This window comes from Dromiciops gliroides, chromosome 1, assembly GCF_019393635.1.
Source record: "Dromiciops gliroides isolate mDroGli1 chromosome 1, mDroGli1.pri, whole genome shotgun sequence".
Classification (NCBI taxonomy): Eukaryota; Metazoa; Chordata; class Mammalia; order Microbiotheria; family Microbiotheriidae; genus Dromiciops; species Dromiciops gliroides.
This window is the reverse complement of record NC_057861.1, coordinates 457,379,099-457,406,155: the sequence shown is the minus strand read 5'-3', so window position 1 is coordinate 457,406,155 and position 27,057 is coordinate 457,379,099. Positions and strand designations below refer to the sequence as shown.

Sequence of the window (27,057 nt, the reverse complement as noted above, 5' to 3'; positions counted from 1 at the left end):
AGCTAGTAAGTGTCAAGTGTCTGAGGCCAGATTTGAACCCAGGTACTCCTGACTCCAGGGCCGGTGCTCTATCCACTTTGCCACCTAGCTGCCCCCTGGAAACCCATCATGTTAAAGATTCTTTATTGTCACTGATGAATGAGAGTAATGCAAATATTACTACAGGTGACCTTCTTCCATTTCAACCATAAAAATCCTCAGGATGATTTTTCCTAGTAATCTCTGTCATAAAGCTTCCTCTAAATTTGTTTTTCTTTCCAAATTTTGTTGCTGCTTTGTGGGAGGCTACCATTTATAATTTTCAACTATACTTGTCTATAAGATATTACACTGTCGCCTTCACCTATTTTATCTTTTGGTTTGGCAAGGGAAGCAAGTGTTTACTGACTGAGGTGTTTTCTAGGTTTTCAAAAATCTTTTTATTAAGGCAATTAATTTGCAGCAGCTAAACTTCCTTAGGAAGTGGTAATAGTCTTTGTCAATATCTGTTTCTTAATCTATACTTTTTTTTGCTCCAGTAGTTTATTTTAATAGGTCAGGTATGAGTTATCAATAAATCCATCAACAAGCTTTTATTGAACACCTGTTCATGTCAGGCATTGTGCTAGGTGTCACAGACACAAAGACAAAAATGAAGCAATCTCTGCCTTCAAAGAGGTCTAGTAAGAAAGATAACATGAATATATGCAAGTATATACAAATCATATGCAATACAGATGTGAGGTACTCTTGCAGGATAAAGCACTAGCAACTGGGTGGACTAGGAAGGCTCTCATGCTGAGGTGGTACTTGAGCTTAGTCTTGAAAGAAACAAATAATTCCAAGAGGTGTAGGTTAGGAGAGAATGTACTCCAGGTTAAGGAGAAACCTAATTCAAAGGCATAGATATGGCAGATGCAATATTATGTAGGAAGACAAGCAATAAAACTAGTATGGATAGATTGTAGAGCACATGGAGTAGGGTAATGTATAAATAAGTCTAGAAAAGTAGACTAGGGCCAGACTGTGAATAGATTTAAATGCCATACAGAGGAGTTCGTATTTTGTCTATATCTGTACATCTCCCTCCCAGCTAGTCAGCTCCCTGAAGGAAGGGATAGGTTTTGTTTGTTTGTTTTTTCTGTATCTCTGGTACCTAGTTCAATGCCTAGCACATTGTACTTGCTTACTAAATCCTTTTTAAATGAAAATGTTTTTGATTTAAGAGAGCAAAATGTTGCCTTAAAGGTACTCTTCCAACAAGAATGTATGATCATCATGTATCTTTAATGGTGATTTAGCACATGATAAACCTTTTAGACAACCTGAAATGGCATCTCCCACATGAATGACACCCTTTTAGGTGGTCTAGGCCTATACATCTTCCCGTTATAATACTTCATGCATATATAAAAATTAGGCAAGATTTCCCAAGAGATATAACACAATGACTTGCTTAAATGACCTTCTGGTCATTAAATGGGAAGTATACTCAGCAGTCATGTGTGCCATTACTATGGAGAAGATTCAGCACACAGTCCAAGTTGAAGAAGAATTCCTTATAGATAATAACCTCCATAACCACTCAAAGTGGATGAAGAGTGTTTATTGCCTAATCTATGATACACAGTTATATGGACAAGTATAGAGAATATGTATATGCATGTGTGTGTATTTGTGTCTTTCTCTTTCCCTGTCAATATAATATATATGTGTATATATGTATACATATGCACATATATATATATATATATATTACAAATTGCTACTAGACAGTAAGTTAGACTCATAATTAATTGGGGAGGGTGAGGAGGATAGATTATCTACAAATTACTGAACTCCTTGAATCATTCCAAATTTCTCCCTGAGATGAAGACTCATTTTTAATGCTAATATTCAACTGATATTGTTGAAAGTCATGGAATACTATAGTCTCCAAAAATTAAAATTCTCATTCAGAAGTCAAATGTAGATGTTTCTAGCAGCCTATAACACAAAATGAATAAGGAGTGATGGAGACGAGTTGTATTTAAAGGTTGTTATCAAGAAATATTTTATTGGAAAATAATACAGGCTAGTCCCATGGCAAGAGTGAGTAATCATAGTTGTTCAGCCTATTTGGTGTCTTTGTAGTATCAAGAGAAAACAAGGGAAACCTCAGAATGGGGAGTGGAGTTCCTTTGTAGAAACTTCTTAGTACATAGACAAAAAACATATAGGATAGGCAGGCATGTGAGATCAGAGACCCATCTAAGTATGCTTCTATGTTGATGTTTTGGGAAGCATTAGGATACAGTGGAAAGAACAAGTGGGCTCTAGATTGAGAGGAACTCAATTCCCACCTCTGATATTTATAACATTTGTGACACTGGGTAAGCTTCCCTGCCCTTAATTTTCTCATGTATAAAATGAAAATTGGAATAATTGGTTTCTGAGATCAATAATTCTATGGTCCTATGACAGTTTCTGAAGAATTAAAGTTGAAGGTAACTCAAGGGACAGCAGAGTGGTTTATGGTTGTTGGGAATAGAGAGCAACATATTACCAACCAACTTAGATGAAAGATGTATGACAGATGTTAATAGATTGATAGGTAACCAGAAAAGTTGGACTGGCCTTAAAGTCTATTTTGTTTCTCTGGTATCCACACAATATCAAGAGAATTGGAACATGACCCTAGCAAATTGGGTCAGCTCTATGTGGTTGATTTATGGGTGGCCATGAACAGAAATCACACAGAATGGGAGGAATGTGTATGTATAGTTTGTAATTTTCATCATTAGAGGGAGGACAACAGCCATGATGTGACAGATCAGTCGAAGTATCGAAATATTATTTTGGAAAACATGATTTACTAAGTATTTTCTGTTTTTCTTATTCCTTTTCCCTTTTTCATGAATTATTATGAGTTTGATGTAAGATTATTCCATCAATCATGATTTTCCTTCTTTCATTTGGTCTATGTCTTGAAATCCCAAATTTATCTGAAATTAAACCCTAATGATTCCCAGTGCAGGAAAACTTATGACCAATTAAAATTATTCATCATCATGATTTCATTATATGTTTTCTCCTCTAAATTCTATTGATTATACATGGACTACATTATTTGAAATTCCTTGAAGTTGATTTCAGGTCTGTATGTAACATTTATACTATCTCAATAGAAGATTAAAACAAATTCCCCAGCTACATAAACCTTGATTAGTTTTTTTGTACTTTACGCTTTTCTCCAGATTAGAAATTCTGATTTCTGCTTTTGTTAATTGTCATAAGACCTAATGTTGAAGATACTAGGTGATGTCTATTGAGCACAATCAGTAACTTCAACATCTTAATTCCAGTGGAAATTTAGGTGAAAAAATGAGATAATGTATGTAAAATACCTCTTGAAACTTTTAAGTGCTATGTAAATATCAGTTATTATTGTCTTTATTATTATGCTTCATTTACTTTTGGACAATTGTTAGCACAAGACCATTAAAGAAAAGGAAAAGCAGATGAAAAGCTTTAGAAAGAGCCTGTGTCTTCTGAATCATTCTTTCTCTTCTTCAGTGGCCCTTCCCAGATAGTTTTAGCAACCACATCAATTCTACCTTTGCCCCACATGACATATTTCTAAAAGCATTAGTAGTGAGGAGTAGTAAGGGAGAGCCAGGTGAAGGACCATCATGCAGCTGGTAGCTGGACATAAGAATGGAGGCATTGGGTCTTTTTCCGGTCTTGGCAGTCTCACAAATTCCCCAATTTGGTCTCAGGTAAACCAAAAGCTTGAAATGTGCTTATTGTATTTTTCTAACAAAATATGTCAAAGTGAAAATTATTCATCCTGTATGATATTTTCAAGGACCATATATATCCAACACTATTTAATTGGTCAGCTCTAAATGCTTCCTAAAATGTAATTTGGTACAGAGAATAGCTTCATAGAATGGCATAAACAATAAGCAGATTTTCAGGCCCTATTATTGAAGCTACCAAGTAGTTAAAAAAAACAAATTACCATGTAACATGCAGCTTTTAGATCTTATGATATAGGCTCTAGTTTAGAAGACAGAAATAACAAGATAGTTACTCTGTGATTACATGGTACAGTAGCTTCCATATACTTACATGGTCAGTAGTTACAATTTAATTGCAGAGCTAGTGCATCGTTATTTATGCTCTGAAAAATAAAGTGATCCTGCTTTTCTATACACCGAAAATAAAAACCTTCTAAAAATAGTGTTGGGTTTTAAATGTTTTGACATCTGGAGTATCTGACATGATTTTTTTCCCCTCACTTATTTCCCCCTTTCCTTCTTCTTCTATTATTCCAACTGATTTGTAAAACAGAAGTAGTAAAATATTCTAGTAGGGTTGACTTGAAAGAAAAGGAGATAGCATGCTCATGACTAGAGGCATGATAATGATCTCAGAGAACAGACTGCCATATAGAGAGAACAGGAATGGGACCATGAATTAATTTACAATCTCTGAAACAATATGTACCCATGATTTTGTGATATCAATTGTACCCTAATTATATTACTTCCATAAAATAGGGTTCCCCCCCCCCAAACTGTTAGGGTGTGAAAACTTAAAGGTTCAGTATCTCACTGATTAAGTGCCGGTTGTATTCAGAGTACATTTTAAAAATCAAGCTTTTACCATGGTTCACATCTGCCGCAAATTTGGGGAACTTATGTTTTCCAATAGTCAAAGAATAACAAATTGTCTGTTCAAAGATAATACTGAGTGGCTTATGTAATAAAGCCCAGCTGCTTGTTTCCTGATATATAATCTAAATAAAAGCTCACATCTGCTCACATTATACTGAGTCTGCAAAAATAACAGATGTTTACCAGTAGAATAGTTTTGAAATTACAACAAATAAAGAAACAGGTCAGAAAAAATGAATGCATCATATTTTGTCTTTAATGAAAACACTGTTGCTTCTGCTGTAACAGTACACATTTTGAAAAGCCTTGTTAGAAAGATTGCCAGTTTAGGATCATTTGAAGTTAAAAGAAAGTATTTTATACAAGTATAAGCAATAAGAATGTGGTGGATCATAAAAAACAAACACTTGATTCCTTTTCTTTTTCAAATGAAGTTCAGCTGTGAAGAGATCTATAAGGCACACTTATGTCCATTGGAACATAGTGATGACATGCATATTTACATACCCATATATATACAAATATCACTTCTATACCATATGATATCATAATTCAATTTATACATACTTAATATACTCTAGAAATATAAAACATGAGTGGATATTTTTATATTACAAATATTAATAAAGTTGATTTTCCAGTATTTTTGAAGACTTAAAGGATCACAAGAGCCAAGGTGTTGTGGTAATATAAATATAATCAAATTACCACTAAATTCTACTTTATGGCAACATAAACACAGCAACCTCCTTCAAATATGAGACAATCTAATGCAACACTCTTTTTTTTAAAGAAAAATTCAAGTTGTATAAAATTTTTTATTAAAAACTTAACATTGAATATATAATTAAATTTGCTTTGTAACTATTTACATTTAAATTAATTTCACTGATTAAAGTATCATGGCATTCTTAGTTATTCCTTCCAAGTCCCCATCCAAATTCTTCATCCATTCATTCTCATGTGCTTTTCCTCATGTGATTGTAGTTAGTATTTTCTTCATTCTTCTAGTCCTGTTTTTTTTCTTTCCATTTTTTTTCAGATTTCTTTGTATTTAGTTTGTACTTAAAAAAAAACATATTGGTTTATCATTGGACACAACAGAAAACATGAGGCATTGTCCTGAGCCTACTTCATCCTAATTTTATAAGCTTATACCTTTATCCAGTTATAGACCTAAACTAGTTATCAACTAGGAAAGTAGAGATTTGAAGTTCTGACTCTAATTTGAACTTCTCTTGGAATAAAGCTGATGGCAAAGATGTTTCCTGTAGAAATAACAAGTTATTTTTGTCTCCAAAATTGAAAAGATCAATACAAACCATTATTCCATTGAATACAAATGATTTTAGTAATCAAAAATTAATATACGTAAAGTAACTTATTAAACATGTCTACTAATGGGACTATAAACTTTGAGGGTAACAGATGCCTCCTTGAAGAATCACAATTCAGAATTTTAAGTCATGATCGAAACAGACATTTTAATCTGAGGAAAAAAATGTAATGTCTTATTATTTTGATGGTATTTTTACATGCACAGGATACCATCTGAAGAAAATGTTCTCTACCAAGTAATATAGAAATATTATTACATTCCACATTATTCACATCATTATATGATGTAGAAATATATCAAATAATCTTGTGATCTGATTTGACAAAAAGGTCAGTTTATTCTCTGAAACGGTTAAATAATTAATGATTTTAAGATAATTGGAGCCATATTCTTATTTCTCTCTTTTTCCCATGTGCCATTGCTGCTTGCAGAGTTCCCCTTGCAGTCAAGGGAAGCTTTGTACAGAGAAGAGATTTGCAGAAGTTGGAGAGAAAAATGAGAATTTGGCTGTTGAATATATAAAGTACTGTTAAAATGCTAAGTAATAAAAATAAAACATCTGCCTAGGAGTCTTATAAATTATACGATTTTATGTCTTTTTCTGGTGTCATTAAAATGTCATAGGTGAAATAGCTTAATATAATTTTCAAAAGTTTCCCAACCCCCTTGGTTACTTTCATAGCTGTAAGAATGTAGTTGAAAGATTATTTTTACTCCTGCCCTTTCATCATAATTGGGCAATTTGAAACATTCATAAAATTCTGTCAGTAATGATAATAGTTGTAGAGAAATATACATACTTAAGCAATTTAAATAATTTGAATCCTATTCTTAGAAGACATAGCCACTATCTTAAGCTAGCACGACTAGTATAGCAACTACAAAGCAGATAGTTTTAAAGAAAATTTTAAACAATAGGTCAGGAGTAGGTTAATTAAGGGTATTGGTGGGTTAAATACTTGTGGTTTGGCTTTGTGGTAGAATCATTGGCTTTGTAATTGAAAAAGAACATGTGTTTCTTTGTCAATAAAGATGTTTTACATCTTGTCAAGAATCTTTCTTGGTCTTCTAGTGTCTCAAACTCTCCAGCTATTTCCTTTCAGCCTGAACTAATAAGATTCACAGGAACCAAGCTGACATTTTGGAAGATGTGATTCTATTGTTTAATGTGTGGTGGTTTTGCCAGGGGGAAAGATGCTCATTCTCTATCCAGATGTGGCATTATTTCTGCTGTGCGCTCCATCATGATCTGTGGGCTGTTCTACCCCCCAAGTTAGCCCAAGAGATCCTCATAGACGTGTTGGAGAAATCTTTGGATCTGCTGGCCTCCAGATATTCTCAGGCCCATCCCAGTTATAAGAGAACTCCACAGATAAGGTAATTGAAATGTGATTTCTAGGTACTTTGTTTTAAATAAATGGTTTTCCTTAATTTTAATGTTAGTCATAATTTAATTCTGACTCATCTAACCAAATCCCTATTTTATTTAAAATGTTTATGACTCTTAAAAGGGTAACAGGTAAATCTCCTCAGATAGTTAAAGGGAAATGTAAAGCATTACTAATAGCTTTGTTTCAAGAACTTTAAAATACTGTTGTATAACTAAATTAAGGAAATTCCTTTTTAAATAATGGTGATCCTTAGCTCATTCGAAGCTCCTACCTTTGTTCCTTGCCTCCCATCATTTCTTGTCCCTTGCTATCCTTTTTTACTTCTTTCTTTCTTCCATTTCTTTGTTCTTATTCAGTTTTAATAAGGACCGCTTCAATACGATGTAATTTCAAGGAAGATTAGGGGCAATAGTAATTATGTATTAAATCAAGGACATTAACTTTGAGGTGAATTAGTAATAACTAGTGAGTTTTATAATTTAATTTCATATAATAACTGGTATCTTATAATAACACTACTATATAAAGTGATCCTGTTTTCATATAATTAATATGTATCTTTTATATATACACAATTTCAGGTATCTTTTGGGATACCTGTAGTCTTATACAGATATTAAGGAGCTTTTTTTTCCCAAGCAGGAAGAATCATTTCTTGATCACTTTCTTCCAAAGTATGCTGCAATTTTCAAGGTGTCTAGGCCTGATTGATGTCAGTGTTTCATAAATACAATATTTTATACAAGCTGTTTTAAATTACTGAATAATATTTTTTAAATTGCTGAAAAACAAAATGGAAAACTTCATTTGAAGGCACAAAGTATACTCTTTCATTAAGGTGACTTCATAATAAATCACTTTAGACTGTAAGCTTTGTAGTCATTAATTCATAGCATACTCAATAAAAGTATATTCACATGAAATATGAAAGGTATTTACTTGCTTAACTATCATATTCAGGTAGTTGGTTTCTGCTGGTAGTATAAGCATTGTATTCAAAGTCAGAAACTTTCCTTCCCTAAAGTGGATTTTGTAATTGAACCTAATATTTTGTATTTTAAAAGTTATCTCAAGCCAGCCTTAGTGGTTGGGACACATTCCTCAGACATCTATCTAATCCAATTCAATTAAACAAACATGATGTTAGTACCTATTATATGTAAGACACTAAGCTAAAATTAATGCTTCCTAGTTAATTATTTAAATCACATATTACTTTATACCCCTATTTTAATCATCTGTAATTTATTTAGCCAAACCTACATACAAACTACTTTTGAATCTGCTCAAGGATAGTTAATCTTGCTGGTCTTCATACAGTCTACATATGCCCTATTTGACTTTTTGTAAATACTTATCACAAAATGGCCAAAGACATTTAGACACTTAGGAGAAATTTTCCAATTAAGTCGAAGCCAAAAGGCAAGATTTCCCAGAATACCTTAACAAACCAAATGGTTCTTGAATTCTCCTTCTTTATTTCCTCTCATTTCTCTCTTTTCTCCAATATTTTACTTCTTTAACTCCATCTAAAGAAAATTTATAAATAGCAAATTCAAGTTTAAAAAGTTAGATGGGGTATACAAGATTCATTTACATACAAAAATAATTTTAAATAGAAGTCATTGTTCTATTCCAATGCTACATTTAAAGACAAAGAAATGGGGGAACCATAAGCATGCCGTTTCATATTTCATTTTTTTTTTGTAAGCATTGCAATTAGAATCAGACAATTCCCAAAGTTGAAGTTTCTCCAGCTGCTCTAAAGGTGTCATCCTTTCTGCTTCTCTCCTGTGGGCCATGCTGGCTCTGTACTAGGTTCTATGTCTTTCTCTCTCTCTATCTTGACACTGGGTAACGTCTTCTTTTAACATCTGTTCACATATTTTCAGGTAACAAAAGCAAAATTTTGACTACCTCCATCTCTCAACCCAATCTCATGTGGCTTTCTTTCCCCCTTTTTTTTAAAACCATATCTCATTTTCTTCACTGATAATGCAAACAAAGCATACCACACAGTTAAGATAGATCTACAATTCTGAAATGCTTTCCACTTCTAGGCCTTATTTTTGTTTAAAAAAAATGTTATTACCATCCAACATATGAAGCAAGAAACTTTAGTTGCATCGTTTAATCTTTTTTCCCATTTATTATTGATAGATCATGCTAAATCTCATATACACAGGCATTTTCCCCCTCATTCCACATACAGGTGACATCACAAGTTTGGCCAAAAAATGCTTTTTAATATAATGTTTTTTCTTTACTTTCTGTAGATTTGATGTTACTGCAATTTTAATATGCATTGAGGAAATGCTCTGGTCAGTTTGTAGATCAGTGCAAGAACTTTTGAATCCTCGTGAATGTATAAATGAAAAGATCTTGAAAATTCACACCCACTGCAATAATCTGTTTACAACAATGATCATTTTGACATCACCATTAACAGAATTATATAAGTAAGTATGATGCTTATTATTTTTAAGTTGCATGATTTATATAAGTAAATGTTCTTCATAGGATTTCATATTTAGAGCTAGACAGAATCTTAGAGGCCATTAGAGGATGTTTCATTTTATAGAAGAGGAAATATCTGAACTAGGATTTTAATGTAGGCCTTCCTGACTTTGAGTCCAATGTCTTATCCACAGTCTCTTTTTTTTTTTTTTTTTTTTTTGCGGGGCAATGGGGGTTAAGTGACTTGCCCAGGGTCACACAGCTAGTAAGTGTCAAGTGTCTGAGGCCGGATTTGAACTCAGGTCCTCCTGAATCCAGGGCTGGTGCTTTATCCACTGCACCACCTAGCCGCCCCCCTATCCACACTCTCTTAATGTGCTTTTCATTTTTAGCATAAAGGAATGAAAAGAACATAGCACTATGAATCAGAAGGCTTAATTTCTAGTTCCAGATCCACTAATAATTAGTCATATAACCTTAATCACTCAACTTCAAGTTTCTCATCCATAATCTGAAGATAATACCTGCCCTTCCTACCACACAGAGCTATCATGAGACCAAATAAAGTCTCATATGGGAAAAGCATTTTGAAAACTAAAAATCACTACACAAATGTGAAATATAATCATTGCCTCAATGATGAAAATATGTGATGTACTTTCATTATAGTCCCATAGGATGTCTATTGGTAGCATGAATATAATTTCAGATTCGTGAGAATTTTGAATCTTCAAAAGATTGTGAACTACTGTAGAATTCTGATTATTTTGATTAATTTTAATATATTCAGAAGGTAGATATAGATGTTATAAATTAAATCATTGGGCTCCTGGTAGAGTTAGGTATCTCCTAACATAGAAAAACTTCAAAACAAAATTTGAATTGAACTTCAACCCTCTCTCCATGCCTACCCCCATTTCTTATCAACCAAATAGTAACTTCATCTAATATTAGACTGAGGTAACTGTGTATTTAATTTATGGATTTTTTTCGTTTTGGGGGTTTTTTTTTGCAGGGCAATGGGGGTTAAGTGACTTGCCCAGGGTCACACAGCTAGTAAGTGTCAAGTGTCTGAGGCTGGATTTGAACTCAGGTACTCCTGAATCCAGGGCCAGTGCTTTATCCATTGCACCACCTGGCTGCCCCTAATTTATGGATTTTTAAGAAATTTGCTACCATTGCCATTACTTTGGACCAGACCTACTAATATATCTTTCTTTAAGTCACTGGGTAGGATGAAGTAAAAATAATTATTTTCAGAGAATCTTCAATTCAAGACTTTTTTGTGTTAGAAATTCCAAAAGTAATTAACAATCTTTATTTCAATTTCCCTATAATTTTCACCCACTCTTTGGCTTTTAACAAATTGGCTGCATACAGATTGTTCTCTCTGACAGCCTTAGGTTGAGGACTAATTTTAGAAATAGAAAACTCAGAAAGGGGCAAGATATAGTGAAATAAATTGCTATGAGCTTTAGATTTTATAATTTCATAATCATGAAAATCCCAGAGTTTGAGACCTATAATATATCTTAGTAAACTAAACTGAATTGCCAGAGATGTAAAAAAATTGCCCTATTAACTGTCCAGTGGATCATTTGATCTAAAGTAAGGCTCTGTGAAAAATCAGAAACAAAGTTGGCAAATTTCATGGATTGGTCATGGTGAGCAATATTGAATTTCATGGTTTGTCACAGATTAATAGGAAAATATTAAAACAACAACACATCTATATAACAAATAAGTGATTATCAAAGATTGCGTATTTTATTAAGAATAAAGAATATGGGGGCAACTAGGTGGTGCAGTGGATAAAGCACTGGCCCTGGATTCAGGAGTACCTGAGTTCAAATCTGGACTCAGACACTTGATACTTACTAGCAGTGTGACCCTGGGAAGTCACTTAACCCCTGTTGCCCCGCAAAATCAAAAAAACAAAAACAAACAAAAAGAATAAAGAGTATATTCATTATTATTAACCTGTGATCTTTTAATATTTGTTTCTTTATAGCAGTATAAAGCTTTGATATCTGTCTTTTCTATATTGTGTTGCAAACTCATTCAACAAATTTAAGTTGCTAATTTCTGCTAAGAATATTGTACATTCCACAAAATGAGTTATTAAAGATTTTACTTGATATTAAGTACAAATAGAGTACCTTGTAGCATAAAAATCCATAACTGAGGATATAGGGACGAATTTTTCCATTGAGTTAATCTAAGAAAGACCAAATGAAATGTTTGACTTGAGTTTTAAAAAAAAAAGTCTAAGATGATGGATATATATATGTATATAAATATCTATATAAATATGTATATATACACACATATACATATTTAGAGATATGTACACATGTGTCTACATACATATATTTGGGAACACCTACATATGTATATCTGTAAGTAATTCTGGGTCAAAACAGTTGTTACATCATTTCAAAGCTTCTGAGTCTACATAAATTTCAAATTCATAGCTATTCTCCTATAGCATAAATTTCTACTTTTGAGGTATATTGTATTTCTCGTTGGTGAATGATCATTCTAAAGCCTCTGGTTTTCAGTAAAAGGAAGAAAATATTAATGGTCTTATGCCCCAAATGAAATTAAACCTTATAGAAAGGAAGATAACATATGTGTGCACTTTTTTGTGTTTTCTCTCTTCAAGGTCAGAATGTGAGTTCTTATTATTACTCATATTTTAGTAAGGGGTATATCAAGTTGTATGCCATCAGAATTAAGCACCCAGATAGTGATATGGTTGAATTTTTAGAAAATGCTTCTGAAAATGTCTCATGATACCATGTTTGCCATAAGCCTTTTTTTTATTTTGAAATTCACTGATATGTTTTGTTTTGACGCAATAGCTTCTTTCCAAGAAACAGTTAAACAGTCTTCTCCATAAAGTACATTTGCTGAAAACAGCGTACCAATTGCTAATGGAAAGGGAGGATGTGCCCATTAAAGCCATAAGCATTTATAGAAGGTGACTGACTCTGTTCTGTGTAGTTGTGACAATTAAACTCAACATATTTTCCATTTTGAATTTAGAATGGGCCACTAAGTTTCTCAGAAAAAAAGTGATTTTGAAAGCTTTTCATGAGATGATAAAACCCACTTACAAATAGGTGTTATTTTTTAAAAGCTCTATTCCTGTGTGGTACCTAGTTTTTGTTAGGATATTATAAAAGAAACATTATAGTTTAGTGCTCCAGGGACCTAAGAAGATCTACTGAGACAAAATGTGTGTTAAGTATGTTTTCCAAATGTTTATAATTTAAAGCAGTATAGTAAAAAAGGCAGAACAATCAGTAGTCTCAAAACTTTTGCTGTATTTTTATTCACAAAAACATTCAGTCTAGTTGGTATGCAGCAAGTAAAAAAAATTAAATTAAAAAAATTATTTTCCTGGTACTTTTTTATTTTTACATTACCTTCATTTCTGACTATACCCTTCCCTTCCGTCTTCCCCAATGAGCTTGTAACAAAGAGCAAAAGAAGCAAAACTAAAACATCACTTGATTCTGATAGTTTATGTAAATCTTTGCTCTTTTTCAGAGATGAGCTTGATCATTATAATTACACAGAGTTCAGTTTCTTTTCTTTACTTTTCTCTTTTTCCCTTTTCTTTTCTTCTTTTGGCCCTTTGTTTTGTTTTAGTCACTGTATATATTTCCTGGTTTTTCTTACTTTACTCTGTATCAGCTAGTATGTTTTTCCATGCTTTTCTGAATTCTTCATATTCATTGTTTCTTATGGAAGAAACAATTCCATTACATTCATACACTAATATTTTAGTCATTTCCCTAGGGATAGGCATCTACTTTGTTTTTGCTTCTTTACTGCCACAAAAAGTGCTGCTATAAATATATTGGTGCTTTGGGGACCTTTATTTCTCTCTTCAGCCTCCTTGGGACTTAAGCCTACCAATTGGATCTCCTAGGCAAAAGTGTGGATATTTTAGTAATTTTTATAATATGGTTCTAAATTGTTTTCAAGAATTATTTAACCAGGGACAGACATGTGGTACAGTGGATAAAGCACCAGCCCTGGATTCAGGAGGATCTGAGTACAAATCCAGCCTCAGATACTTGACACTTACTAGCTGTGTGACCCTGGGCAAGTCACTTAATCCCCATTGCCCAGCAAAAAAAAAAAAAAAAAATTTAATTAAAATTTTAAAAAATTTTAAAAAGAATTATTTAACCAACTTACATCTCAATCAACAGTGTAATGGTATGTCCATAATTCTGCAGCTTCTCTAATACTGATCATTCTAATCTTTTGTTATCTTTGTCAACTTTGGGAGTATGAGGTAAAACCTCAAAACTGCTTTGACTTTCATTTCTTTTATCAATAGAGATTTGGAGCAATGTCTCATACAATTTGTTTAAAGTTTGTATTTCTTCTTTTGAGAATGATTTGTTAAAAACCTTTGACCTCTTATCAATGGGAGAATTGCCTTTGTAAGCTACAGATTTTCAGAGAACTAGTTGTAGAACTTAACTGGGAACTCTTAAGAGAAAAATGCAAAGCTATATACTTATAAATAGCACTGAAAATTTTTCATGTGTCATTTCATGCGACTGTCCAAGTGTTGCAACACAAAATAATATGGAAGAATGTCATTTCAACACTTTTAGAATGCTACAAAGTGGTGAGCCAAAATCTAGTATATTGGGCATTTGGCCCAAAGATAGAAGGTGCCTTCCAATATGTCAGTCATGTATTCTAGCACACAAATTATAAAATGACAACTGTGGTCACAAAGTTATGGATCCAGAAGGGGATAGGCAATGCAAAGGCCTTATAACTTTCAAAGTAGCTCATACTATTGTTTTTCTTTCCTTGACAGAGCACAACACCTAGGGTGATCTCTGGGCTTGACTCCTTTAACTCTTTGAAATATGTCTGTTCTGATATGAAATTACAAAAAAAAGTTAGAGTTTCTCTGACTCTTCTACTTCAATTCCCCCCTTCCTACTTTCCACTATTCCTTTTCTTCTATCTATGTAATTTATGGGAAAATGCCTCAAGAAAAAAATGAGTAGATGGTCTCTTAATTTCTACATTTTAATTTACTAGAAACACTAATGTGGTAATAATCCTAATAAAATATAATTAATACAACAAAGATTTGTTAGGAACCTATTCAAGCCTGGTACTTCATATATTCAGTGTTTTATATATATAAGATGGATCAGCAGATTTGCCTCGGGGCACAGGTCAACTTCATTTACCATTACTTACTTACACCTGCCATGTTTTTTGTTTTTGTTTTTGTTTTTGTTTTTGTTTTTTTGAGGGAGGCAATGAGGGTTAAGTGACTTGTCCAGGGTCACACAGCTAGTAAGTGTCAAGTGTTTGAGGCTGCATTTGAACTCAGGTCCTTCTGAATCCAGGGCAGGTGCTTTATCCACTGTGCCATCTAGCTGCCCCTGCCATATCTTTTCCATTGTCTTTTGGGCCACCTGCAATTATGGTTCATCTGATAGAATTCATTTCATGAATTTTAGCCATATTTGTTCAGTCATTTCAGTTGTGTTCAACTCTTTGTGGCCCCATTTAGGGTTTCTTGGCAAAGATACTGAAGTGGTTTGCCATTTCCTTCTTCAGTTCATTTTATTGATGAGGAAACAGAGGCAAACAGGGTTAAGTGACTTGCCCAGGGTCACACAGCTAGTAACTGTATGAGGCCAGATTTGAACTCAGGGAGATGACTCTTCTTGACTCTAGGGCCGACACTCTTTCTACTTCACCACTTGTAGCCGTATGTAACGTGTGTGTGTGTATGTAGCCATATATAGCATCTAGTATGTGTTTTTCTTTAAATAACTACTATTTCATCATTATAGAGAACTCCCACAACTTCTAATTTAGAGAAATACCTGGAATACTGAGAAGTTAAGTGAGATAGCCAGTATGTAGGTCTTATACCTGGGTCCTCCTGATTCTGAGAACAGCTTTTATTCGATATACCAAACTGCCTTATCAATTAGAAGCAAAAATGTGGGCTTTTGTGGCAGGGGACAATTAGGCATCATTAAAATTGCTGCACAAGGGGGCAGCTAGGTGGCACAGTGGATAAAACCCTGGCCCTGGATTCAGGAGGACCTGAGTTCAAATCTGGCCTCAGATACTTGACACTTACTAGCTGTGTGACCCTGGGCAAGTCACTTAACCCCCATTGCCCCACCCCACCCCCCAAAAATTGCTGCACAAATTTCCACATGTGATTCAGCCTGACCTTTTAAGTTCTTTTAATTTCTGGCCCCTGCTAATTGTCCAAGTGTTTATCTAAAGTGCACATATTGTTGCACTTTGCATTGTTAATCCATTTGGTTTTTCAACCAATTTATGAGGGGAAAAAGGGAGTGGGGGAAAGGTGGAGATGAAAGGGAGGGACTGAGGGAGGGAAAAACAAAATAGGGATTTTATTATTTACTTTTTATTATTTCTCATAATTGGTGTGCCACAGAATATTGTTGGAACAGGGAGGTGAGATGAGGGTAACATGCCTCTGATAAAGTTTATTTTTACCTGAGTTTGGCAAGGTAAGGTTTAAAACAGATACCTAGTGCTAAATTATTTTCTCCCCACTACCTTTTTCCCCTCATAAATTGGTTGAAAAAGAAAAAAGTTATAATACAGAAAAACACACACAAATATGATTATGAATGGCATGATTTTATTCATAAAATTGAGGAAGAATTAATCAGAAAACAAAATCCCCCCATTTTTTTTCATAAAAAGTACAAGTAAAGATTTCTAGAATTATTTTGAGCTTTAGAGTATAATTTAGTGTCCCTCAGTTGAAAAAGTGAAAGTAAGAATGGCAATCATGATCTAAGATAAGGCAATAAATCAATATGGTTAAGAGAAATAAACAAGGAAAAACTACATTATACTTAAAGTCACCGTAGATAATGAAACACTATCAATGTTAAATATATGAACTTTGAATGATATAACATTTAAGTACTTAATAGGAAAGCTAACAAAACTATGGGAAGGTCTAGTAAAATAATAATTGTTTGGCACTTAATTCTTCTGTCAGACTTAGATGAATCTAATATATAAATAAGCAAAAAAAAAAAATGTTGAGCTATGCCCAAAGGACTATAAAACTGTGCATACCCTTTGACCCAGCAATACCGCTACTAGATCTATATCCCAAAGAAATCATAAAAAAGGGAAAAGGACCTACATGTAAAAAAAAAATTATAAGCAGCTCTTTTTGTGGTGGCAAAGAATTGGAAATTGAGAGGATGCCCATCAATTGGGGAATAGCTGAACAAGTTGTAGTATATGAATGTAATGGAATATTATTGTGCTTTAAGAAATGATGAGCAGGTAGATTTCAGAAAAACTTGTAAAGATTTACATGAATTGATGCTGACTGAAGTGAGAAGAACCAGAAGAATGTCATACACATTAACAGCAAAATAGTGTAATGATCAACTGTGACAGACTTAGCTCTTCTCAGAATACAATGATTCAATACAATTCCAAAAGACTTATGATGGAAAATTCTATCCACATCCAGAGAAATAGTTATAGAGTCTGAAAGCAGATAGAGGCATACTATTTTCATTTTTGTTGTTGTTTTTTCTTTCTCATGGTTTTTCCCTTTTGTTCTGATTTTTCTTTCATAACATGACTAATGTGGAAATATGTTTAACATGGTTGTACTATATAAAAAAAGTTGAGCATCTCAACAGGATCTGAGAAAAAATGGGTAAGATGGATCTTTGGTGATTGCAGAATGGGAATTAAAAGAAGCATGCATATTTTTCAGGATTCTGTGGCACCATTACAAAAATTGACCATAAGCCAGGGGATAAAAACCTTATAAACACATAACTATATAAATATTAACTATACTTTTAGATTATATCACAATAAAATTTCTAATCAGGTAAGAAAATTATGAACAAAAGATTCAGATTTAGATATCAACAGGAATAATCCTAATCATAAAAAGACAACCTACTAAAATTTATGGGAGAAAGCTAAAGTGATCCTAAGGGGAAGTTTTATATTTCTTTTTTTTTTTTTTTTTAGTGAGGCAGTTGGGGTTAAGTGACTTGCCCAGGGTCACACAGCTAGTAAGTGTTAAGTGTCTGAGGCCGGATTTGAACTCAGGTACTCCTGACTCCATGGCCGGTGCTTTATCCACTGCGCCACCTAGCTGCCCCAGTTTTATATTTCTTAACACATATCAACAAAAGAGAAGATTAATACAATTAGTATGCAATAGGAAATCCCAGAAAGTCAACAATTTAGTAAATCCCAAATTAGCACAAAGATAGTAATCTTGAAAAATTGAAGAAAATTTAAAGGTAATTTTAAAAAGATGATTGAAGTGATAAACTGAGTTGGCTATAAAAAATATGCCAATAAAATAGGCAAAACAGATAATTTGGATAAAAAGAGAAGAGAACAAAATAAAATTTAAAATTTGAAGGGAAAATTCATAACAAATGGGAAAATAAAGATGTAATAAGAAATTATCAGAAATGATCAGAAACCATTAACCTCAATTATATGCCAAAAAATAAAAGTGTAAACCAGTTAGATAAATATTTATAAAAAAGTAAAATACACAGATTAATGTAACAATAGAGAATCCAAACTTTTTTTTTTAAGTGAGGCAATTGGGGTTAAGTGACTTGCCCCGGGGTCACACAGCTAGTAAGTGTTAAGTGTCTGAGGCCAGATTTGAACTCAGGTACTCCTGACTCCAGGGCTGGTGCTCTATCCACTGGGCCACCTAACTGCTCCGAGAATCTAAACAACCTCATCTTGGAAAGAGAAACAGAGCCAGTGATAGACTTCCAATAGAAAAAAAAAAAAACAAAAAACCTAGGCCCTGTAAATTCTATCAAATATTTTAAAAGTATTCAAACCAGGCAGCTAGGTGATACAGTGGATAGAGCACTGGCCCTGGATTCAGGGGGACCTGAGTTCAAATCTGGCCTCAGACACTTGACACTAGCTGTGTGACCCTGGGCCAGTCACTTAACCCCAATTGCCTCACCAAAAAACAAAACAAAAACAAAAAATAAGTAATCAAACCCTGTGCTACATAACATTTGCAAAAAATAGATAAGCAAAAACATGTAAAATTGAAAAGGAAGCCACATAACAAATTCATTTTATGAGGCAAATATGATCTTGCTACTTAAGCCAGGGAGATGTAAAACAGAGAAAGGAGACTATAGGCCATATCGTAGATTTAGAGCTGGAAGGTACTTTGAGGCAAAGTCCCTCACCTTAACCAGAGCTTAAGTGACACTTTTTGGAATTTACACAGACAGCAACCATCAGAGGGGTTTGAAGCCAGATCATCTGATTTTTAAATCCAGGTCTTTTTCCACTGCATCAGGCTGTTTCCAAGAATAAAAATGGATGCAGAAATATTAGATAGAAGGAAGCTACGAGACCATTTTCCAATTGTTGGATTTATGCCAGGAATGAAAGGATGTTTTCAGCATTAATAAAGCTCTAACACAATGAATCATATTAATAACATAGATAATAAAGATCTTGATGATAAAATCAAGAGGTATATAAAAAGCCATTGACAAAATACAGCAATTCATTTTTTAAAAAGCAGCAATTAGCACACGAACAGAAGGATTTTTCCTAAATATAAGTAAACCTATCTAAAACTATGAAATATTTTAGAAACTTTCTTTCAAAGATCAGGACTAAAGCACTTTATTATAATTTGACATAGTGTTACTGATGCTAGCTATATTAGATAAGAAATAGAAATTATAATAAACATAGTCAAAGAGATGGTTAATATTGTCCTTGTAACAAGTATGATAGTTTACTTAGAACAAAATGAGTTAAAATTTTCCACTTGTGACCCCTTTTTGCCAGAGAAATTTTTGTGTGACCCTGTTTATATAAGTATATAAAATTGGTATACATAACCTTTTACTGTTGCCAAATTTTTCATGACTCCCAAATTTAGTTATGTGACACTATATTGGGTTGTGACCCACAATTTAAGAAGCTAGGACTTAGACAACCCCATAAATTCAATGAAAAAAAACTAAAACGATAGCTTTAGTTAAAGTTGTTGCTGATGTTGTTCAGTCATTTCAGCCATGTCCGACTGTTCACAACCCTATTTGGGATTGTCTTGGCAAAGTAACTAGGGTGGATTGCCATTTCTTTCTCTAGCTCATTTTACAGATGAGGAACTGAAGCAAACAGGGTTAAGTGACTTGCCCAGTGCCACAGAGCTAGTATAAAGTATTAGTTAAACTAATGGGGGTAGCTAGGTGGCACAGTGGATAAAGTACTGGTCCTGGATTCAGGAGGACCTGAGTTCAAATCCAGCCTCAGACATTTGACACTTACTAGCTTTGTGACCCTGGTCAAGTCACTTAACACTCATTCCCCTCCCCAAAAAAGTTAAACTAGCACTATACAAAATAAATTCACAGAAATCATTGGTCATTTTGTAAGTAACAAAACCTAGTAAAATATACAAAGAGAAATACTATTCAAAATGATTACAAAATGAAAAAACAAACGTTTGGATGTTAACCTATCAAGACATATAGAAACTGCAAAACATTCTTTCTAGAAATATACACTTAAATTATTTGAGACATTCATTATTAATCATTGGGCACTGCAATGTAATAAAAATTATATTGCCTAAATTCACTTACATGTTTAGTGCTATACCAATCAAACTGCCATGGATTTACTTTAGAGAAATTGTCCAAATAAAAATTAAATTCATTTGGAAAAACAAAAGGTCTATAATCTCTGGGGAAATAGTGGAAAAAGTTGGAATGGGGGCTGGGGAGGGAGAGGGCTGATACTACCAGAACTTAATCTATATCACAAATCAGTAACCATCAATATTATTTGGTGCCAGTTTAAAAAATAGAGAAGTATTTTAATAGAACTAGATAGGCCAGATTCAGAAGCTGTTGAACACAGTACCCCATAATTCAATAAACCAAAGAACATTTACTTGTGGGGGACCCTTTATTAAATAAGAACTGCTGGAGAAACTAGGAAGCAGTTTACACCATATATCACAATAATTTCCAAATGAATATGCCACCAAAATACAAAAGGTCATGTCATTTAAAAATTTAGAGTTGAAGGCAGGTTAATTTCACAAATTTGGCTAAGGGAGAAGTCCTATCCAAACAAGGGACAGGTGTCATTAAAGATAATATAGACAGTTTTGTAAAAGGCCTTTGCATAAACAAAATCAACACAAACTTATTCATTAAAAATTAATTGGGGGGGGCAGCTAGGTGGCACAGTGGATAGAGCACTGACCCTGGATTCATGAGTATCTGAGTTCAAATCCAGCCTCAGATACTTGACACTTACTAGCTGTGTGACCTTGGGCAAGTCACTTAACCCTAATTGCCCAACCAAAAAAAAAAAAGGAAAAAAAATTCATCGGGGACAAAAACATTTGCCTTAAATATCTCTAGTATCGAAGATATATAGGGATTGGCAGAAATATATCAAACTGTGAGTTATTCACTGATCAAAAGATATGAATAAATTTTTTCAAGAGAAGAAATAGAAGCTGTTAAGAGCACACAAAAAAATGTTCCAAACTACTAATAATGACTGAAATGCCAATTAAAACAACACTGAGGTTTTGCTTTTTTTATTTTTTAACCATACTTCTTATTTCATTGGTGTATGTAGCTCTGGTTGAAGAATTTCTTCTAACAATGCAGATTGTTACCTTCTTTACAACTTGTAGTCTTAGGGTATTGCTTGGGTCCCTGAGAGGTTAGGTGACCTGCATACTTATAGCTAGTATATATCAGAACCAGGATTTGAACTCAGTTTTCCCTGACTCTGAGGCCAACTCTGAACACTAAACTGTGCTACATCTAAAGGTTTCACCAAATAGCATGGATGAGAAATGTTGGAAATTATAATTATTGGAGGGATTGTGAGAAAACATAAATACTAATGTACCATTATTAGTGCCATGAATTGGTCCATCTGTTCTGGAAAACAATTGTAATTATGTGAGAAAAGTCTGAGTCAGTGATGCCCCTATAATTCATATACTTCCAAAAAAGTGAAAGAAAGATATGTAGATAGATGATAGGTAGACAGGTAGATAATTGATAGATAGATACATCGATGATGGATAGATACTGTGCCAAATTATTCCTAGAAGCACCTTTTGTAGTAGAAAAACTGAAAGCAAAGTACATGATCATCAATTGTGAATATGAATGTAATATCATTGCAGTGTAAGAAATTATGCATATCAGGATCTTAGAAAAACATTCACTAGCCATTGGTAGGTTAAGAAAGACAATGCAGAAGTGCTTACTTAAGTTGCATCTTCTAGGGAAAGAGGAACTCTGTGGGGTGGATGTGATAAGGGAGTACATTATAGGCATGAGGGATCACCAATATACAAAGGACTAAGGACGGGACAAGAAGTATCCTGTGAAGTTACAGTCTGCCAGGGGGCTGATACTTGAACCTCATCTAAACATTTGCAGGATTGCTGAGTAGACTTTGGACCTTGGACTTTGGACCTTGAGACCTTTCAAATGCTTCCAAGCCCAGAAATGTCTGCCTTGAGAACAATAGTCACTTACTTCCTCAGGAAGGGATGCAGAAAGCAGAAAGAGTACCTTCTCCTTTTCCTCCTGGCTCTTATGAGGAGTCTGGTGATAAAGACCATCACTTGCTGGATAGGATAATCTTGAAGCAAAAAACAAAGATAGTTTCTTCTTTTCAAAAGGCTCTTCCCACTCATCAGCACTTTAAAATGACAGAAGACCTACATCCTTCAGACCTGAGTCACTCTCGTGATCAGATCATTACAGGCTTAAATATTGAGTCAACCCATGTGGGCTTGATAGGAACAATAAGGGCAACTCTGAGCATGCTCCTTGAGATAGTATTCATTACACTGAAAAGGCTTCTATTAGGGTACTAATAATAGATTTCTCTTCAAGGATTAACTTGATATGGAGAGTCTAATCATGAGAAGTTTGACACAAAGCATTGTCATTGGATAATTTTTTAGGTTAATGGAAACCCATGAAATTATAAAATACAAAACATCGTTATAGTCCTATCAACTCTTCTATTTCTGTCATGTTAGTGTGGAAGGGGTAAAAAAGAGAAGTGTGTGGGTGTGGGTGGGGAGGTTAATGGGGGAGAGAAAAGGATACTTAAAATCACACAAGGTTTAAACTGCCTACAGATATTAACTATTGATATTCCTCAACTCTAACTATGATACTGAAATTTTATAGATAGATAGATAGATATACATACACATATATATGTATATGTACATATACCCATAAAGAACTAGCCTTTTACATGGGTAGAGTAGGCTATTGCCCACATATTATGATTGAGGACCACCAAATGGACTTTCCCTAACAAAAGATACCTCTCTGTACTTACTGCTTGAAATTCCATTAGGGATAAATTAGAGGGAGGGAGAGGTATTAACAAATAGCCACTTTTAAAGTGTAAATACCCTGGAGGTTGGGTTAAACAATCATTAAATAAAGTGTGTTTAACCTTGTAGTAGATATTCTGAGAGATAGGAAGGTAGCTTTATGACTAACACTTTGGCTTGCTATCAGGTCATTGGCACCTTTCTATGAACAAGTTAAATTCATCAGTATGCTAAGGAGCAAAGGGATAACTTTGGATTTTAGACCACAGCTCGAGAAGGAAAAGGCTGATTTAGGGGGCAGAAGACAATATGAAAGTCACCCATGCTGGCTAATGAAGGCAAAAAAAAATGTATAAAAAGAGGTGGGAGAAGGAAGCTGTATGGAATCCATACACAAGATATTCTGTGGTTTGAGTTCTTGATTTCAGATGTTGCTGTATTTTGGAGTGGGAAGGAAGCTTGGAAATTTAATAATCATTCTGTGCAACCTATAGTCCATTTAATTATTTTTTAAAAGGAGTAATTACTTCCCCATATAGAAATGCTATTGTGTTTCATGGGGAAAACATGCTACAGCTCATGCAATTATATTTTATTTTCCACTCTGAATTATTTATAGCACCCCCTCTTTCTAACCCTACAACAAAACATCATTAGAATATATCTTGTAGCTATCTCATCATTTCATTCCTCCATTGAGGCTTGTGGATCAATTCTCACCCTGTTATACTCTCCAGAATAATGAAACTAATTTGGGATCTTGCTGTGGAATTAAATGCTCATACAGATCCCTCCCCCTCTGAGACCATAAACATCTGCCATAAAATTCCTTATAGCCAAAACAACCTTACAATTACCAGTATTATTGTATAACTGTCAGAGGAATAAGTGAACTTAGGTATCTGGAAGAAATGCTCTGGCAAAAAGTATGTTGCCAGCAATTTATTCTCTGAGAATTTCTGGCACTAAAAAAAATTCCATTATTAGTTGTTATTCCATTTTTCTTATAGTCTTGAAAGATGAAGTTGTAATTAGGCAACATTTTATAGCAATTGCGCATCTTTTTCTTGAAGATTTTTCCTGACACTTTCAATAAGAAAGTCAGTCAGAATGCATTCAATAAGTACTTAGTGGCACTTGGCATTATGCAAGTTAAGCAATGTGATCCTTGCTCTCAAGGAGCTTAAAATTTAAAGGAGAACCCTAAATGTGGAATATGCATTCAGTGAAAGATAGAGTAACCGAAAATTTAATGTAAGCCGAGGGTAAAGACCATATTTTTGAGTGGCAGATGGAGGAGAATCATCAAGGGAACTGCATATTTATGTCAGAAATGGCCAAGGGAAATTTCCTTTTTTTCTTCCAATTAGTCAGGGAAGTTATTTTTGTTGGCAGATTTTAAGGAGCTGCTTGAACATTCAGAGGTAACTTAGAAAGCCATGGCAAGAAACAGTATTCTGAGCGTAGGCTACATCTTGGAAAAAATTAAGTGGAAGGTAGATAATTGGATAAATGGAGTAGTATGAAGCAGAGAGGCTCACTGGGAAGGAGGAAAAGATAAGGGAAATGTAATCTGGTTGAATCTGGCTTTACAGCAAAGAATTTGTTCATAAGTGCAATGAAAAGCAAGGAGGGGTTATATGTGTTACAAATGTATTTCAAGATGAGTTTAAGTAGTACTTAGATTGGTGGTATAAAGGTGATGATGCTGGATTTTTGAAGGCTGTGGCAATAGACCTTAAGCTCTGATAGGTTGTACCATACACAAAGGCTTCTATGATGGTTCTGGTGGGTCATCCCACCTATTTATTTAAAGAGAGGCTTATTACCAATAGTTTAGCAGTACTGGTTGGTGGATTCTGGCTGTCCTTTATAACTGGAATGCTCTCTCTCCTCACATTTACTTCTTGAACATACCTGTTTTCATTTCAGGGCTTAGCTCAAATGCCACCTTCTATAGGCCTTTTGGCCTTCCCCTTTGCCTATCTCCCATTTTCTGTGTGGCACTGGCTATATAGTTTGGGGCACTCCTTCCCTATTAAGGAATACCAATCAGGAATGCAGCCTTGAACCTAAAATTTCCCCTATACCAATAATATTTAGGAGGAGAAGATATGTATAATTCTACCCCAGGACCCTTTCTCTGAGGAAATCAGAGTGTCCAGCCTCTGCCACCATCTCCTGCTCCTGGCAGGAATAAGTCTCCCTCAGAGAAAGGTGGGCAGAGGAAACTTTAAAGATATTTATCTATTCATGCTTCCCTGTGAGCCATATCTAGACAAACCTATGTGGACACACATAGCTTATATGGGCAACACACACTCACATTTACATGTTGTTTCTTCCACTAATATATAAGCCCCCTGAGGGCAGAGGTTGTTTTTGTGTTTTTGCATTTCTTTTGTGAGGAAATTTTCCAGCTGAGGAGACTTTCTAGCTGATCATCAGTATCTGAAACACCTGAGAGACTTTTTTTTACACCCACACCTGAGACCATGCCCAGGATCCTGAGCCACAATCCAGAGCTATACACAGATGATATCCCAAGAACCATCTCAGATAAGACTTTCAAAGACTTAAATGGACATTTTCCTGTTTTCCTTTTCCCCCATTGCATACAATATTTGTATACCCTATCTTTTTGTTGTTGTTGTTGTTTTGGTTTTTTGGGGCAATGGGTGTTAAGTGACTTGCCCAGGGTCACACAGCTAGTAAGTGTTAAGTGTCTGAGGTCAAATTTGAACTCAGGTCCTTCTGAATCCAGGGCCAGTGCTTTATCCACTGTGCCACCTAGCTGCCCCCTGCATACACTATTTGTAATATTCACCTCCTAAAGGGGACAGCCCCCTTTAGTTTTTCTTTGTTTGTAATGTCCACTTACTAAAGGGGAGTGCCCCCTTTAGTTTTTGTCAATCCATCGCTCAATTTCTTTTCTCTCTTTTCATTCCCTTTGCATAAGTATACATAATGTTATTGCTTCATTTAAGGAAATCCTGTTTCTTAATGAAGCACAGGGAGGGAGTGTGAGAATATTATTACCAGGGGGCCCCTGTTGAGAGAGCATGGGTCGACCTTTCTAAGGGCGATTCAGCATCTGGAAGTTACCTCACAATTCATGGACCACCTTCAAGTCATGTTAATCAGTAGACTTGAATGCTACCAGCCAATTAGCTTGGAGCTGTGTGTGAGGACAGCCCCTCTTTCTGTTCTGCAGGGAGCTTCTGCTCAAGAAGACTGAGGGTTCTCTCTCTTGGTTGTGTGATCTGCTAGGTGGAGGTGGCTTTTTTTCTCTCTCTCTCCCATGTAGATCTTAGCTAGGCTTTCCTATCCTTTCAGAGACATGTGTTCTCTCTTTACTAACCTCTATTATACTTTAATAAATGCTTAATGCCTAAACTGTTGCTGAAGCTTCTAATTTATAAGTAAATCCTAGCTAGCCTCACCTTATCTGGGGGGGGCAGGTAAGGTGATTTAGTTTTACCCATTACACTTTGTAATACCAGTACATAGCAGTGGTCTTTGACACATAATAAACACTCAATAAATGTTCATTGCTTCTTGATTGATTGATGGTTAATTTCATAAAAGTGAAATCATATCCCCTGAGGGGCAGCAGGATATTGTAGGTAGAGCACTGGGCTTCTTGTCAGAATGACTTTGGTTCAAATTCATCAGATACTTAATAGATGTGTGACTTAGGGGACCACAACCTCTCAGAGTTTCAGTTCCTGGTCTGTAAAATGGAAGGACTGACCTAGATGACCTCTAAGTTGTTTAGGGGCAACT

At 34.5% G+C, this 27,057-nt stretch overlaps 1 protein-coding gene across 5 annotated transcripts in view; it reads left to right on the top strand.

The window, feature by feature from the left end:
• Positions 1-27,057, top strand: part of KIAA0825 (KIAA0825 ortholog) — a 553,950-nt gene that overhangs the window by 183,007 nt on the left and 343,886 nt on the right. For all 5 annotated transcript variants that reach the window (XM_043974041.1, XM_043974059.1, XM_043974031.1 and 2 more), the window contains 2 exons: positions 7,166-7,356; positions 9,647-9,829. In XM_043974041.1, the coding sequence (XP_043829976.1) occupies positions 7,166-7,356; positions 9,647-9,829 (374 nt within the window). The remainder of the gene's footprint in view (positions 1-7,165; positions 7,357-9,646; positions 9,830-27,057) is intronic.